This window comes from Bactrocera dorsalis, chromosome 1 (genome assembly GCF_023373825.1).
Source record: "Bactrocera dorsalis isolate Fly_Bdor chromosome 1, ASM2337382v1, whole genome shotgun sequence".
In the NCBI taxonomy this organism is placed as follows: domain Eukaryota; kingdom Metazoa; phylum Arthropoda; class Insecta; order Diptera; family Tephritidae; genus Bactrocera; species Bactrocera dorsalis.
In genome coordinates, this window is record NC_064303.1 from 90,067,207 (window position 1) to 90,084,164 (window position 16,958).

General features: G+C 39.5%; 2 protein-coding genes across 2 annotated transcripts in view; both read left to right on the forward strand.

Annotated features, from left to right (window-relative positions):
* The window catches only part of LOC105233636 (ryncolin-2-like), a 237,845-nt gene that overhangs the window by 173,991 nt on the left and 46,896 nt on the right, over positions 1–16,958 (forward strand). The gene's annotated exons all lie outside the window — the stretch shown is intronic.
* Positions 1,944–9,622, forward strand: LOC105231124 (glutamate receptor ionotropic, kainate 2). The gene is made up of 14 exons (XM_011212239.4): positions 1,944–2,160; positions 2,248–2,400; positions 2,473–2,535; positions 2,791–2,994; positions 3,068–3,279; positions 5,722–5,838; positions 5,903–6,115; positions 6,183–6,409; positions 7,491–7,680; positions 7,962–8,182; positions 8,242–8,379; positions 8,473–8,903; positions 8,966–9,225; positions 9,294–9,622. The coding sequence occupies exons 1-14, from the start codon at positions 2,073–2,075 to the stop codon at positions 9,540–9,542; spliced, it is 2,766 nt and encodes a 921-aa protein (XP_011210541.2). The 5' UTR covers positions 1,944–2,072; the 3' UTR covers positions 9,543–9,622.

A 16,958-nucleotide genomic window follows, 5' to 3' on the forward strand; every position in this document is an offset into this window, starting at 1 on the left:
ATGCAGCGGTGTGATAGATGGTGGAAAAGAGCCTTTACATTCGGTTAATACACATTAAAGTGAGGTTTAAGGCAATGCTTACGGCCAGTCGTTTTATGATTTCAGGCCACTGGAGCTAAGTTTTCATTCCCCTATACAAAAAATTGGGCCAATCTGTGATTGACAGTTCCAATGGCAAAATCAGCATAATGACTAACGGAAAATGAGTGAAACAGGTACAGGTGCGGGCTTTCTCTGTACGTAGGTTGCTATATATATTTCTGGACTAGGCAGAGTGTTGCCAGGTGCAATCTGACATTTCCATTGGAAAGTTTGACATTTTTTAGCATAACATCACTCAGAACGTTTTGTCATTTAATCGTGAATTGTTTTATTTACAGGGAATTAAAAAATTCATCTCGGCCAAAAAATGGAATTAACTCGTGAACATTTTCCTGCGATCATTTTTCACAACTTTCGATGTGGATTATCACGACAAGAGTGCATCGATGAACTAAAATCTTTGTATGGCTATGAAGCACCTGTGAAAAACTGGTACGACGAATTCAATCGTGGCCGCCGCTCGCTCAAAGACGAATTCCGTGAAGGTCGTCCAAAAACAGCCGTTGTGCCAGAAAACATCGATGCCGTACGTGAACTGATAATGCAATACCGTCATGTAACATACCTTCAGATAGAGGCATGCCTATGCATTTCTCCCACCAGCATACATTCGATATTGCATGAACACCTGGCCGTAAAAAAGGTTTGTTCTCGTTGGATCCCGCACAATTTGACAATCGCTCAAAAAAGGCTCGTGTGGATTGGTGTAAAGAAATGCTGAAAAAATACGATCGCGGTGCTTCAAAAGACGTTTATAAGATCGTGACAGGTGACGAATTATGGATCTATGCGTATGAGCCCGAAACAAAACAGCAATCGACCGTGTGGGTCTTCCAAGACGAGCCAAATCCAACGAAAAAAAAAAAAAACTTTTTCGTTGGTAAATATGCCTATTTTCATTATTAGGCCAGAAATATATATAGCAGCCCTCGTAGCAGCCCATACAAGGGATGCAGCTTCAAAATAAATGATTACAATTTGGCCTTTCAGACCGAAATTGTGGGCAGTGCACGCACGGAAGACGATGAGACCCATTATGGAGCACCATTTATGCGAATGTCCAGCTTTCCGACGGATGGGAAGGGAAATATATCAAGGCTGCCTATGCACTAACCTAAGAGACATTGGGCAGCTCGTGTGAAAAAGAACGCTGGCTTAAGTACAGCCGCATGCGGTCCGATGCCTATGCGTCTCCTTTTTCAATCAAACAAGCAAATTTAATGACAAGTAGGCTACATAATTTACTACACAGAAGTATAGTAGAGTTTTGCTAGCAAGAAAACAGTTTGATTACGATTGCTTACAATACTAACCAAAACTCTAAGGAATATGTCAGTTCAAGAGATACGAGATATCTTAAATTTTACACAGTGGAAGGAAGAGAAACGGTCGTTTAATCAGGCTACCTTGTGCGCACTAACACTAACTAACGATCAATATAAAAAAAAACTCTACATAAAACAGCTGTTGATATCACCTGTAAGCTACCCGAAGTTGCCTTAAAGCAACACTCGAGATAATAAGAGAAGCGTAGTAAAGGATCTTACAAAAATGCGAAGTATAAATTTTTTATATATATTTGCAGATATTAAAATCTGTATATTTCCGAACAATCTGACAATGAAGATCTGTCACATCACTTTTCGAATTTCCAAAACATTTCGTTGCAGTGGTGTATTGCTTTCCAAAAATAAATTTATTTCCATAAAGCTAAAAAAAGCTTTCGAAGAGCTTTAATAATTTTGGTAAGATATAAATATATTTATATAGATATGTATGTGTATGTATGTGGATCTTCTCCGTGAGTATGCTGTATGAAAATTATTGTTTTGAGTGGCGAAATTATTAGTCGCATGGAAGATCTCAACTTGTTCGGACGAAAGCAGACAGCACAGCAAACTCGCCGCAGCACTTAGAATGCCACAAACAAATTTACGAGTTCCCGAAAATAAGTAAACGCGTATAAAGCAATGAATATAAATACGAAATATTGGATTATTGTGGTCTTGACTTGTTTCTGTGCGAAGCATGCACTGACTTTGCCACAATTTAATATCGGTAAGTAAGAGAAAGGTTAGGAAATATTAAAACCAGCAAGATTCAACAGTGCAAAATGAAAAAAAAAATAATTAAATAAATATTCAGGTGCAATCTTTTATGAGAATGAATTCGATTTGGAGCAAGATTTCATCGCAACCGTGGAGAGTATAAACAATGAGGGAGTGAACAACTTCGAAATGTTGCCACAAATAAGACGCATCAGTGAAACGGCTGGCAGCATGATCTTGCAACGCGAAGGTTTGTTCGCAAAAAATTTCAGTTTTTTTACTATCGAAAATAATAATATAAATATTTACTTTGTGCTTGCAGCGTGCGATCTAATTGATAATGGTGTCTTAGCTATTTTTGGACCAAGCGCGCAGGCAGACAGTGGTGAGTGGCGGTGTGTGTGACAGCGTGACAGCGGTGGGGGTGTTTTGTGTGTTGTGGGTGTGGAAAGGCAGGCTAGACATTGAAAATATTTCAAATATATACAAAACATATATATGAATTTACTTTGGAACGCGTGCCGTCAGCTATTTTTAATTTTTATATTTTTGTTTTTAAGTTCATATTTTGTATGTGCGCGCATGTGTGTCTAATTTTAGCATCACTCGCTTGCTCTCATTTACTTTCCGCTCTCGCTAGACATTGTTTCGCTGATCTGCAATGCAACCGGCATACCGCATCTACAGTTCGACATGGGCCATGAGGAGACGAACCGGGAGCGCGTCAATCATCAGATGTCGTTGAATGTCTTTCCCACACAGCAGATGCTCTCCAAGGCCTATGCGGATATCGTACAGACCTACGGCTGGCGTAAATTTACCATTATCTACAATGCTGAGGATCGTACGTAACGGCATTACTTATTATACAACAACAAATTATTTAACAGTTTTTTTTATTTTTCGTTTTTGTACAGCAAAAGCACCGGCACGCCTGCAGGATCTGTTCCAGCTGCGCGGTATACACAACGATGTGGTGCGCGTGCGCAAATTTAAACGCGATGATGATTACCGTATATTATGGAAGGGTATAAAAGGTGAACGTCGCATTGTGTTGGATTGTGCACCGGAGTTACTGATTGATTTGCTGAATACTTCCATCGAATTCAATTTGATGGGACAGTTTAATGTGAGTATTGAGTGAGGGTTGTTACTGATACCAAGGTACGCTTAGGTGTTGAGATTTGGAAGGTTGTGTGATTTTTTACAACAACGCTTGCTATGTAACAGTTACTGTTGATGATCTTTCCTTTCTCAAAATAATCAATTGCCAGCCGAGTGTTGCGGTTTTTCACATTTTAAGTGGGTTTATCGTGCGCAGTACACTCGGAAGACTGTCGATTAAACTTCAGAGACAAATTATGTATCTATGTTTCATTCATTGTCTAATATCGATTCAAAAACTCGAGTTCTCCAAACTCTGCTCCGAATCATCAATGCGTCATTGATCCTCGTCAGAAGCGAGCTAACGCATCATCCTCTTATTTTCTGAAATATACAAATCCTCGCATTTCAGTTCAGTATCCCTTCTTCGGGGAACTTTTGAACCAATTGCCTAGACTTTTCTCAAAATTCATACTATTGACCTTACACTCACTATGCTCGGTGATGACAATTTTTTTTCTAAAACTTACCGATCTAAAAGAGGTGAGATTTCCAAAAATCTGGCCGGATAAAATCCGAGAAAATTTCGGTATTGTAGAACCTTTTGCGGAAATTAGCTCAATAACAATACTGCTCAGTAAAATATACTGGCTTAGTTTTATTAACATCTCTCATACTTACGCCAATATATACAAAGTTTTTTCTTTAACACAGGCTTGGACGGAGGGCCAATATCTTCTTATTTGTATCATTAATCCATTATTTTCAAAAAAATTTTTAATTGGCTGCTATTTGCCTTTGTACCAGTCATAAAAATATACACGCTCGAGTCGATTGCTCCCAGACAAACGTCTTTTATAGCCGTAACTATTACGTGAACAGACGCTACAACCTCCTCCTTAGAGGGATAGTCTTATATTGAGGAGGAAATAAAGACTAAAGCTCGCCACAAGGGGCTCCCTTAACAACTGATGTTTACAGTATCAAGTATCATCTTATTACAGGGTCCGGCACTCGAATTAAGAAAGCAGTTTGGAAAATTATTTTTATTTTTTTTAAAGTACAAAATGTGTAAAAATAATCATAAATTCAGGACCAATTCATTTTTGCTCGATATGACCACCTTTTGCCTTAACTATGGCCTTGAGACGGTCAAAAACCGAATCGCAAGCGCCCCGATTGTGATTTGCCGGTATTTTGGCCCACTCACGGACAATTGCTTTCTTCAGCATCTCGAGAGTGATGTATTTTTTACTTCGGACCTTGCTCTCCAAAATGGCCTAGAGAGAATAATTCATTGGATTCGCATCTGGAATTCGAGAGCCATTGTATGGTCGTAATGAAGTTCGGAACGTAGTTTTTCAGCCATTCTTAGTTCACTCGTGCTGAGTCTTGTTGAAACGTCTATGCTTTGCGACCGAAATGTTTGTTTGCCCACGGCTTCAAAGCAGCCGATAATATGTCGCATTTACTTTGACCTCAGGATCGATGAACACAATTGGAGAGCGCCCATCTGCGGGGACAGCGGCCCAAACCATTATTTGTAGCGGGTGCTGCCTCCTGGTGGCCAACCGATACTTAGATTCTCGTATGAACGGTCGGTCAAGTAAACTCTATCGTTTAGAGAGTTTACGAATTGTTCAATCGGAAAAGTTTTTTCGTCAGAAAACACAATGTTCGGAATTTTACCGCTTTCGGCCATGCGAAGCAACTGCTCTCTCAAGTCTTACTTGTTCCTGTGCCTGAATATTTCACATATGGGAACTAAGATTGTTAATACCAAGCTATTTCCAAGGAAACGTGCCTAATTTCCTTTAGATAAATGTGGTGTGAAATCTACCGAACGGACGTTGATTCTTATGTTCGGAAGCAGATATATGCGCTTCTTGAAGATGTCAACTCATTTTGAACATTGGTATAAAATAAGATGGTATAATTGAAATTGATAGTGTAAAACACGAAGTTAGCTGCGGTTTTTTGCTTTTTCAGTGGAACTTTAAGCACAAAATTCGTAGAGTAATATAATTGTCATATCCGATTCTTGAGCTCATCCATAAATGTTACTAATACCTGCTATATTATATGCCAAATAATTGGCAAAGCTATGAATTTCGTGAACATTTCTTAGAGAGAATGTTCTCGACAATTTCGTAAAATTGTTCAAGAATTTTGAACTTATTAATCACTTTCCCTTAAGACCCTGTAAACGTATCATAATATTATTATTTACGAAGTTGAAGAGCTTCATGCTTGTGGCCTTCGTTTCCATAGATTGAAATTAACATTATCGTTAGGCAGACATAGTCTTAGAAGTGGAAGTCAAGACGCGTTAGCTGATCGAACTGTTCTGGTATTTTTCAACTTTCGACTTCACGGATTCAAAATAGAGTCTACTGTATTATAAAATATTGCTATTAACTAATTTAAAAATATATACAAATATGGTCTGTACACTTACCACTTACAGAACTTGCTGCTAACCAATCTGGAAACGCATAATGCCAATTTAGAGGAATTGCGGGACAATGTCACCTTTGCGGTCAATATCACAGCGACACGTCTGAAAATGGATGGGAATTCTCCCGTGAGTTCGATAATAGATATATAACAAATGTATAAACTACAATTGTCTACATCCCATCACACAGTATGCGAATATTATGAATGACACAGATCCCTTATTTGGACGCAGACTTCTACAAGATTTACTCTACGACGCCGTGCATGTCTTCGCGAATGCATTACGAAATGTCAGCCATAGTTATCAGATACGAGCACCGCGTGTCCGCTGCGATTTCAATGAGTATGAGCAAATGCAACCGTGGCCCATGGGACGTTACATCTATCGCGTGATGTTAGCGGTAATTTGTTAACACTTTGCCACATTGCAAATATTTGACTACTACATTAGCCTTGTTGAATTTCCAGACATCCGGCGTCAATAACACGGATTATCGCACGAGTGACCTGCAATTTGACGAGGAGGGCCAGCGTACTAATTTCGGTATTGAAATATTTGAACCGCTGGAAAATTATGGTATTGCTTTCTGGGATACCAAGGGGCAAATTACGCCGCAACACGTGGAGGTGAACATAACGAAGAAGTTGGTTTATCGTGTGGCAACGCGTATTGGTGAGCCATACTTCATGGAGATGTAAGTTTCTACAACACAACACAACACAACACAAAAAAAAACATATAAGGAAGGGCTAAGTTGTGGTGTAACCGAACACTTCATACCCTTGCAAGTTGCCAAGATAATATTCAGGGAAATACCTTCAACTGCATAAAGTTATATGGGGTCTAGGGAAAGTCTTCAGCCGATTTTTTAAACTTTAAGCGCAAAGATGTACTTCTTCTTTACTGGCGGAGACACCGCTTATGCGGTTATAGCCGAGTTTAGAATAGCGCGTGAGTCGTTATTCCTTTTCGCCGTTTGGCGCCAATCGAAGATTCCAAGTGTAACCAAGTCCTTCTACAGCTGGTCTTTCCAACGTTCCATCGACTGCGAATGTCCAACGCGCAAAGGATTTTAAATCTTTCGCAGAACCTTTCACTCGAAAACTCGTAGCATTGACTCATCAGATGTTGTCACCGTTCATGTCTCTGCACCATATAGAAGCACGGGAAGAATGAGTGACTTATAGAGTTTGGTCTTTGTTCGTCGAGAGAGGACTTTACTTCTCAATTGCCTATTCAGTCCGAAGCAACACCTTTTGGCAAGAGTTATTCTGCGTTGGATCTCGAGGCTGACGTGGTCCAATCAGTTGTTTGATATTACACACAGTACCTTATATGCTATGTTAAGGAGGTTTATCCCACGTAGGTGGTGGGATCTTCCTTTCTATAGATCGGGCAAAACATATGTTACAGAGATGCTGATGCATGCCCCTTATTAGTCGCCGTGTTTTAATAGCTCGGCCCCTGACGCTTTGTTGTTCTTCAGACGGGTAATTGCTATTCGAACTTCTTCACGGTCGTGCAATGGAACAGAGCAGACGTTCATCAACGATTGGGGAATCTGATCTGCCTTCTTTTGGCGTTATGCTTTCACTGCCATACAGCAGACTGAAGAAGTGTTCCTTCCATAATTTTAATATGCTCTGGACAGGGGTGGCTGCGTATCTTCGCTGCAACAAGATAGTGGTTCGAGTCGATGTTAGGACCTCGATATTAGGAACATATTATATTACAAGAGTACATAAATATAGTAAAATTTATGCTAACTATTCTAGACCCGAAATGGTGGAGCAAAATGTCACTGGTAATGAACGGTATGAGGGTTACGCAGTCGATTTCATTGCAGAGTTATCGAAACTCATGAATTTCGAATATGTCTTTGTGCCAGTTGCGGATAATGGCTACGGAAGATATAATCCAGAGACTAAACAATGGAATGGTATTATCGGCGAGATTGTCAACAATGTAAGTAACTATAGTGTCAGCGACATTTTTCTAAAGTATTTTATTATAATATGTGTGAATTTGGATACTAAACTAGCCCTTATCATTTTCACTTCATTTAAGCGTAATTTTAAGACACAATCGTAGCTTGAACGAAAGATCGTGGCGAATTTTTATTATTATGTAGATTATTCAACGAAACTTAAGAGTCTTGCGTCATATAAATCACCGCAGCTTTTCCTTTCCATTACCCGTTCTCACTATTTGTTTTTCTGTCTGGCTTTCTCTACTTTTATGTTTAGGATGCCCACATGGGTATATGCGACTTGACCATCACACAGGCGCGTCGTACTGTTGTTGATTTCACAGTGCCTTTCATGCAGCTCGGCGTTAGCATATTGTCCTACAAAGAGGTAACTGAATCGAAAGCTTTGGCTTTCCTTGATCCTTTAAAAGGCGAAGTGTGGATATGTGTCATTGTTGCCATATTCGTGATCTCCTATCTGCTTGTGATCTCCGCCAGGTGAGCTTTTCCAGTTGTTGTTATATATTTTTAAAACTTCGATGTCTTTATACTTCCAGAATCGCCGAAGACGAATGGGAAAATCCACATCCTTGCAACAAAGATCCCGATATGCTGGAGAACAAGTGGGATTTATTCAATACCTTTTACTTGTCAGCTGCCTCCATAATGCAGGCTGGTTGCGATATGTTGCCTAAGTAAATATCTGATTACCGTTCGTTTATTTATATGGCAATATTTTTACATACATACATACGTAAATAGGTACTTATTATATTTTCCTTGTGCAGAAGTGCGCCATTTCGTACATTTACCGCTATGTGGTGGATAATCGCCGTTATCATACCCAATTGTTATACGGCCAATTTGGCTGCCTTCTTGACAAGCTCCAAAATGGAATCCACCGTTCAGGATCTGAAGGGTCTCGTCGAACAGGTGGATATTAAGTTTGGCACAATAGAAGGCGGCAGTACGTACACGCTGTTTGCCGAATCTAACGAGACCGTATATCGATTGGCATACAATATGATGAAAAATGAAGATCCCTCCGTATTTACGAAGGATAACAAGGAGGGTGTAGATAGAGTGCTTAAAAATAACGGTTCGTATATGTTTCTTATGGAGACGACGGCTTTGGAATACAATATCGAGCGCAGCTGTCATCTGCGTAGTGTGGGCGATAAGTTCGGTGAAAAGCATTACGCTATAGCGGTACCTTTCGGTAAATATTATGAAGAACAATGTGTTAAGTGTATTTTTGGACATTTTCACTTTCATTTGTAGGCGCCGAATACCGTTATAATTTAAGCGTTAACATTTTAAAACTAAGCGAGACAGGTAAATTATTCCAACTGAAGAATCATTGGTGGAAGGTTAACGATACGGATTGCGAGGACAATGATGATGATGCGGATAATGACTCCTTGGGTATTTACGAAGTACGTGGCATATTCTATACGCTTTATCTTGGCTTACTAGCTGCTTATCTTATGGGTTTCATTGAATTTTTAATGCATTGCCATAGTAGAGCCAGCGAGGAAGGGGTGAGTGTTGCACTGGACGCAGGTATTTTGTAATTTGAGATCTTATTGTAATTTGTGAATGTTTTTAGTTGCGTTTCAAAGAGAATTTAGTGAACGAAATGCGTTTCGTATTGCGCATATGGAATAATCGGAAGCCGGTTAGTTGCACGCCCACTGCGAGTATAGCGGCTTCATCGCGGCGCTCATCAAATAGAACCGCAAGAACATTAACGAAAAAGGGTTCGCAACAATCCAGCGGTAGCGGCGAAGAGTTAAAGGAGTTGGCAAACAACAAAGTAAAAAAGAACGGCACTATCATTAAAGTAGATGAAATGTAGTAAAATTGTTTGAAATGAATGTTAAAAAGTGCAGAGTAAATAAAAAGTCGAATATTGCTAAGTTATCTTGAACTTAAGAGAAAGTAGGGAATATGGAAACTTTCGAAAGGATTTGGACCGATTTGCCAATTTTTGAAACCTTTTTATAAAGCTCTATATCCGCCTACACCTCAAATCCTATATATCTATATCTATATCTATATCTATATCTATATCTATATCTATATCTATATCTATATCTATATCTATATCTATATCTATATCTATATCTATATCTATATCTATATCTATATCTATATCTATATCTATATCTATATCTATATCTATATCTATATCTATATCTATATCTATATCTATATCTATATCTATATCTATATCTATATCTATATCTATATCTATATCTATATCTATATCTATATCTATATCTATATCTATATCTATATCTATATCTATATCTATATCTATATCTATATCTATATCTATATCTATATCTATATCTATATCTATATCTATATCTATATCTATATCTATATCTATATCTATATCTATATCTATATCTATATCTATATCTATTTCTATATCTATATCTATATCTATATCTATATCTATATCTATCTATATCTCTATCTCTATCTCTATCTATATATCTATATCTATATCTATATCTATATCTATATCTATATCTATATCTATATCTATATCTATATCTATATCTATATCTATATCTATATCTATATCTATATCTATATCTATATCTATATCTATATCTATATCTATATCTATATCTATATCTATATCTATATCTATATCTATATCTATATCTATATCTATACCTATATCTATATCTATATCTTTATCTAAAGAACTCTATATCTCTATATCGACCGGAAGCGCTTATTGGAACCGGTCCTGCTCTTATATAAAACATAGAAGAAAGGCCCTCTGATCACGAGTGGATCGAATAACCGTAAAGAAACAAAATTTTGAGAGTTCCAATAGTATAATCAAGTCAGTCTTCTTGAGTTATCATTTTTGGATGAATTTCCTTATGACAAACGTGTAATTTTAATGGTTGGCAATAATACAGAGTCGGAGTTCTTTGGCAACTTCTTGATTTCTTTGTGAACCTCCCACTAGCATTATTAGATCAAAAGACTTCGCGGCTTTCTTGCGATGATTTAGTTCAGTATAATCAGGAAGATTGTGTTAAGTAAACTGCTCCGGAATGCTTATATTATAATAGAATATCAAATTTCCCGGTTGCGATAAGAGCGAGTCATAGAGCAGATCTCGGTTAATATGTACAGAAAACAAGATAAAGCTAGCTTTTCCCTTAAAATAAAGAGCTTAGATTCATTGCATTGAATCTATGACAGTGCTCTTTATCAAAGGTTTTAACCCGGCCTTTATCTATTGAGGGCATTGAAGTCAAGTTCACCACGTCATTGAGGGGCAATTAAAATTCAGATCTTGCAGTTGTGGACCGACGGTATTTCCGCTCACATAAAACTCATTCTCCTGATTTTTTTGTTCCTCAAATAAAGGCCGTACTGTTATTCATACACGTCAGATTTATTTACACGTAAGCACACATTTTGTAATGTCAATACCGGCAGCTCATTGTCAAAGTTGCTATTAGCAGCACTAACACAGTCGGTATTCTATTCCAACAACGCTAAGGTATGACCGTTGGGAAATACGCTTGCGAGCACTTTGGCATTTTCCTTTTTCTTTCTTTTCCAACGCTGCGTATGGCATTTTGCTATTATGAGAATTTATTGATGCATTAGAAAAGTTGATTGAGCGGAAGTCTAAGCTACCTCTAGATTTTAAGAATTGCGTCACGTCACGCTTGAGAATTAAATAAGGATTATACCGAGCTGGCAAGTACTTCGAGGCTTTGAAGATATGTGGAGTTCTGAACTTCCAAATGATCAAATAACTACCGACCGGCTTGAAGTCAGATTGGCGAGGCTGGTATCAGAAGCAATCATATGAACTAGGGGATCTTCTTATATATTTTTTATTTAATTTGTTTATGCAAACAAATTTGTATGCCATTAGGTAATTATTAACCGCTCCCATGCCATCGCAGTTCTCTGGATTCTTTTTGGCCTACTCGCAAAAAAACTTTGCAATGCTGGATCCACATATAGCCGGTGGATGACGTTCGAAAAAACCACACCCCGCAAGTAACTGGAGCATTTTCAAAGAGCGAACCTCATAGAAATCTGTACTAAGGGCGATGATGCAACTATAGACATAGCTGGTAGGTGGAGGAGGCTGCTATTAGACTTAGGTAAGGTGGTTATATGAGGGGCCCCGATCAAGTACACACTTAAATTCTACACTTTTCCGACTGTGTTCCCTACAATATAGATCACTGCATAAATTTCTCCTTGGTGTCCCTTCTCAGCCTACACACCTGCGAGGGATTTGTGAGGCGCAAGGCCGTTGGAGAAGGAGAGTAGTGAGCTTTTTGACGGATTGTTCCAAGTTGGAGTTGGAGTCTTCTGTCAAGATCTCTTCACCAACTCTGGTTTCAAACTGCCATACCAGTGTACCATCTTTCAAGATGATGTGACTGCTATCGAAGTAGCAGTAGAAGTATTGATCCGAAGTGCAGGTATGCTATTTTGACTTTGTGCTGATCGTACGCTCAAAAGTAGTCAAGGAGTACATGATTTGTATGAGTGCCCGGTCACAGCGAAATCGCGGAAAACCACAAAGCCGATGTGCTTGCTAAGGAGGATACCCTTTCTTTATTTCATTCGATTGGAAGCGAGTCGGTTATCTCATGTTCTCTTGCGATCTGACGTTGGACTTTTGGATATTTTGTGCGACTGCGAGACCTTTCTAGGCCAGTGTGAACCATAAAGGACCTTAGTAAAAATAATCTTGCCCCAATTGTATGTGTTCTGACTGGACAGTGTTCAATAAGTCAATATAAGGCGGAAGGTAAAGTAGCATCATCTTGTTACCTCCTTCTTTAATGTGCAGCTTTTCCTTGACCTAGATTGAAATATCTTGGTAGACATTCTTATCGCGAACCTATCGAAATTGCTGGAATCAATATTAACTGCCTTAGTAAACTTGTGCTTGTAGGCTCGAAACGCTTCGACAACATGTTGGATTCCGGATCAAATGCAGTGACTGCATAAATGGTTTGCGCCAATGGTTTGCTACCATGAGTCCAGAGCTGACTGAGCAGAAAACACAAGTCTTGCTCATAAGCTCCAGGAAAAGAAAACAAATCACTTATCATAAGAGAAAGGAAATCTTCTAAAAATGCTGCCGAAAGGCAATACACAATTTATATTGCATGCTAAGGACGCAGCTCTTTCGGGATCACGCCCGGTTAGTATTACCTAATTTTACTGGACTTGCGGAACAGTGCACCTACGTACTAAACTCTTAACGCCGGACCTTGGGGTACCAAGCTGGGCAAGAATACCTCTTCTCAAACTCCTTGCGGTGTTATTCAGCTGGTTTTCAACCTCGCCGCTGCCGTTCTCTTATCTTCACTGTTATGAAACATTTGTAGGAAGAGCTCCAAAAATAATGTGTGCTACTTAGTAATACAAATTTACTGGTCCTAGCACTAAATTTGTTCCAGTATTCTTTAACGACCTAAACCGACTCCAACTGCTATGTGAACCAACTAAATAGATGCCAAGCCTTTCTACCACCTACACACACATACACATAAACTCATATTCCCACCAAAAATACATGAACATATTTTACAACATTGTTTGTGTGTGTGCTTCCGATATTCAATACTGAATTTTCAATTATATATACGCCCCTGACCGGCCTTACTATAACGGTAATGTCAAATTTATTTCAAGCAGCAAACCCAAACATTTTGTGGCTATGTGCACAACAATGATTGCAACAATAGGCATATTTGCATTTACATTTACACAAGTCGTTAGAAATGCTGCTGCATGCTGCTGGGCAACAGTAACAGCAACAGCAACAGCAACAGCTGGCAATGCATGGCAAACAACAAGCCATGCACAAGCCATCAAGCAATGTACACCCGGCATTTGCGACATTTACCATTAAGCGCAACAGAGCAGCTTACACGGCAATAACAACACTTTGCCCGAATGACAAATACGACGAACGCACACACACATACAGCCACACAAACACACAAAGTGGTGCGCGCACGCATACATACAAACGAAGATGGAAAATTGGTAAAATTTGATGTTTGCTCACAACGCTATATTTCACAACGGCCAACAACGGTGACACGTTGCATGCCACATCCATATCGAAATGTGCAATTTGCGCAACCAAATCTGTCCAGGGACCATCACACATCACTGCGCGCAAGCAATGACCCAACCAACGTACAGTGCCAACGAGCAAATGCTGTTGCTGTTGTTGTTCGTGTTGTTGCTGGTGTTGTGTGCCCAATTTGCGCAATAGTCTATGGCAATGCCGCACTGTAGCGCACAGCAACAATGGTGCAACCGTTTGAACCACCGCATATTGCTGCGCCAAACAATTGGGCTGCTGCTGCCATCGCCGCCGCTGCCGCTGCCACTGTTGGTGTAGTTGCCGCTGTTGGTGTTGGTGCTGATGGAAGTGCCGTTGCTGGGTGTGCGTCGAAAATTCGATGATTTGCATGCAATTGTCACCACGGTAATAACCATTGGCATTGGCAGCGGGTACAGCAGCAGCAGCAGCCGGCAACATAGACAACAACAGTTAACAATTTGATGGCATTCACAGTGCCATCGCTGCCGTTGCCACCCAGTACATATGCATGTATGTGTGGTATGTGTTTGCGTCCATTCTAACGGTGTAGCCGTCGCTCGTTTGGACCACAAATGCTTTGTTGTGGTTGCCATTCAATTCGATGGGTGTGTGCGCTATTTATTGATGTCCGCAGCAGCACTAACACCAGCACTTAGCTATTTCATTAAATGCACATTGATTGGCAACTCGGCGCCAGTGCATGCCTGTGTGTGTGTTTGTCGATATGCATACATATTTATAAGTTAACACCCGTTATCTGCTGCATTTATGGCATTCATATTCCACAGAAATATTCTGCTGCTTCTTTTACTTCTGTCAATTGCGATTCGGAAAGTAAAAAAAAGTTGACTGATTGCAGTAGTTGTTGTCGTAGTCGTAGGTTGTATAACAACAGCAGTATGAATGCCACCAACCAATCTCGGGAAGGGTTGTCGTGGTCACAGCGTTAACAGTCAAAGTTAATGAAAAATTTTATTGTAAGGACTTACAGTAGTACGTGAGTGTCTTCCAACAAATTTGAGATCCAAAACCAAAAATTTATAAATTGGAGCTTACCTTATAAAAGAGTTGCAATGCTTATAACTCTATAACCTTTAGAAACTAGAGGCAGTATACATATGTGTCCTAATAAACGGAAGAGCGCTTGTGACATAACAGGTGCTACTTCGGACCGAGTAGGCAGTTGAAAAGCAAAGTCCTCTCTCGACGAACAAACACCAAGTCCCTCATTATTCTGTCCTACTATATGGTGAAGAGGCTTGGACGATAACAACATTTGATGAGTCGGGGTTACGAGTTTTCGAAAGGTTTTGCGAAACATTTATTATCCTTTGCGTATTGCAAATGGCGAGTACCGAACTAGCGATACAAGATATACGACGATGTGGACATACAAGGTCTGTCGCAAAAGAAACAGACTGTTAAAAAACAACAAAAAATTAATTTTTTTTCAAAAGTTATATTTTTTATTCAAAGTAGTTTCCTTGTGCTTCGATACAGTGTTTTAGCCGGTCAATTAGCATTTTAAATGAGTGTTTAAGGTCAGTTTTCGGAATGCTCTTGAGAATATCGGGTCGTCGCCTTTTGGATAGCTGAAATGTCCTGAAACCAGTGTCCTTTCATGGGCAAATGAAGTTTTACAAATAGGTAAAAATCACAGGGTGCCAGATCAGGTGCGTAGGGTGAGTGATTAATGGTTAATATGGAGTTTTTTGTCAAAAAACCAGTGACAAGCGTCGACCGATGACACGGCGCATTATCGTGCAACAGTCGCCAGGACCCTGCCTCACGGTATTGTGGTCGAGCTCGACGAATGCGTGACAAAAGACGCTTCATAACACCAAGGTAAAACCCAGCATTAATCGTTTGGCCAGGTGGGGACGAACTCTCGGTGTACAATACCCTCGGAATCGTAAAATCAAATCAGCATTGTCTTTATTTTTGACTTCTGAAGACGAATTTTTTGCCCGACTTCTGATCGTCCACAGAGGTCCTCACGACCTTCTGCGAAATCGCTTAAATCACTCATGCACATTATTACTGGATAGGCACTGATCACCATAAACTTTTTTCATCATAGAAATGTTTCAGTAAATATTTTCCCAAGTTTTAAAACAAAATTTAATATTTGCTCTTGTTCAAAATGCACTTTACGGACCGATGACCAAAAAACTGCTGTCACTTTTTGATCGATAACATCAATTGTAGTTTATCCAATTGTCTTAAAGTTTTTACGAAATGTCAACAAGAGATCACACTTTTTATTTCAAATAACCACCAATAGGTGGCGCCACACCAGAAACAGTTATATTTAAAAAGTTCTGCTTCTTTTGCGGCCGACGACCTTGTAGTTCAGCGAATTACGGGACAGCGGTTACACTGCCTAGGTCATGCCGTCCAAATGGATGAAAACACTCCAGCTCTGAGAGTATTCGATTCAGCACCAGGGAGGAGAAGCAAGAACACCTCCACTCCTTTGGAAAGAGCAGAACCTGGTTACACTTGTAATCTCTCTTTGGCGCCAAACAGTGCAAAAGGAGAACGACTGGCATGCTGTTGTAAACTCGGCTATAAGCGCGGATGCGGTGTCTACTCCAATAAGGAAGAGAAAGCTTGTTATATAAAACCAAAATAAATATTATATTATACTTTCCACTTATTCCTCTCTGACTTTACGACCGTAAGTCGGTTAGGGCCAAGAACGCAAACCTTCGCCAGCTGCTTCTATCATTTGCAGAGTCAGTCATATACATATACGCATACTCATAGCTAGTATATTCGTTCTTATCCACTCACCATCCGTGGCTCTTGAAGTGAAGAAGTTTTTTGTTGGAGCATCATCTTCTATGCAAACGGCGTGTCCTATACAAGTTATTTACTGGAGTTTTATGCTCCATGCTACCGTAGAGCCCATATTGTTTGTGGTTCCATCATCGCGATATTCAACGTTCAAGTGAACAGCTTCAAAAGCCTTGCGAAGAACAGTCCTCTCGAATGCTGCAAATAATTTCTCATCTCGGTTCGTTATCATGTTTCTGGGCCCCATAATAGGACGAGACTGCTGGGTAACAGGACGAAGACCAAGAATGACTTAGTTCTCAAAACGCGAGGAATTTTTGTGTGTGGCCTCCAAGTACTTTT

What these genes read in the sequence shown, in the direction of transcription:
- LOC105231124 (XM_011212239.4), top strand. Translation starts at nt 2,073, where the DNA reads ATGAATATAAATACGAAATATTGGATTATTGTGGTCTTGACTTGTTTC. An exon ending in GAGCCATACTTCATGGAGAT is followed by an intron (nt 6,410 to 7,490) that starts GTAAGTTTCTAC and finishes TAACTATTCTAG; the next exon opens with ACCCGAAATGGTGGAGCAAA. An exon ending in CTGCTTGTGATCTCCGCCAG is followed by an intron (nt 8,183 to 8,241) that starts GTGAGCTTTTCC and finishes TTATACTTCCAG; the next exon opens with AATCGCCGAAGACGAATGGG.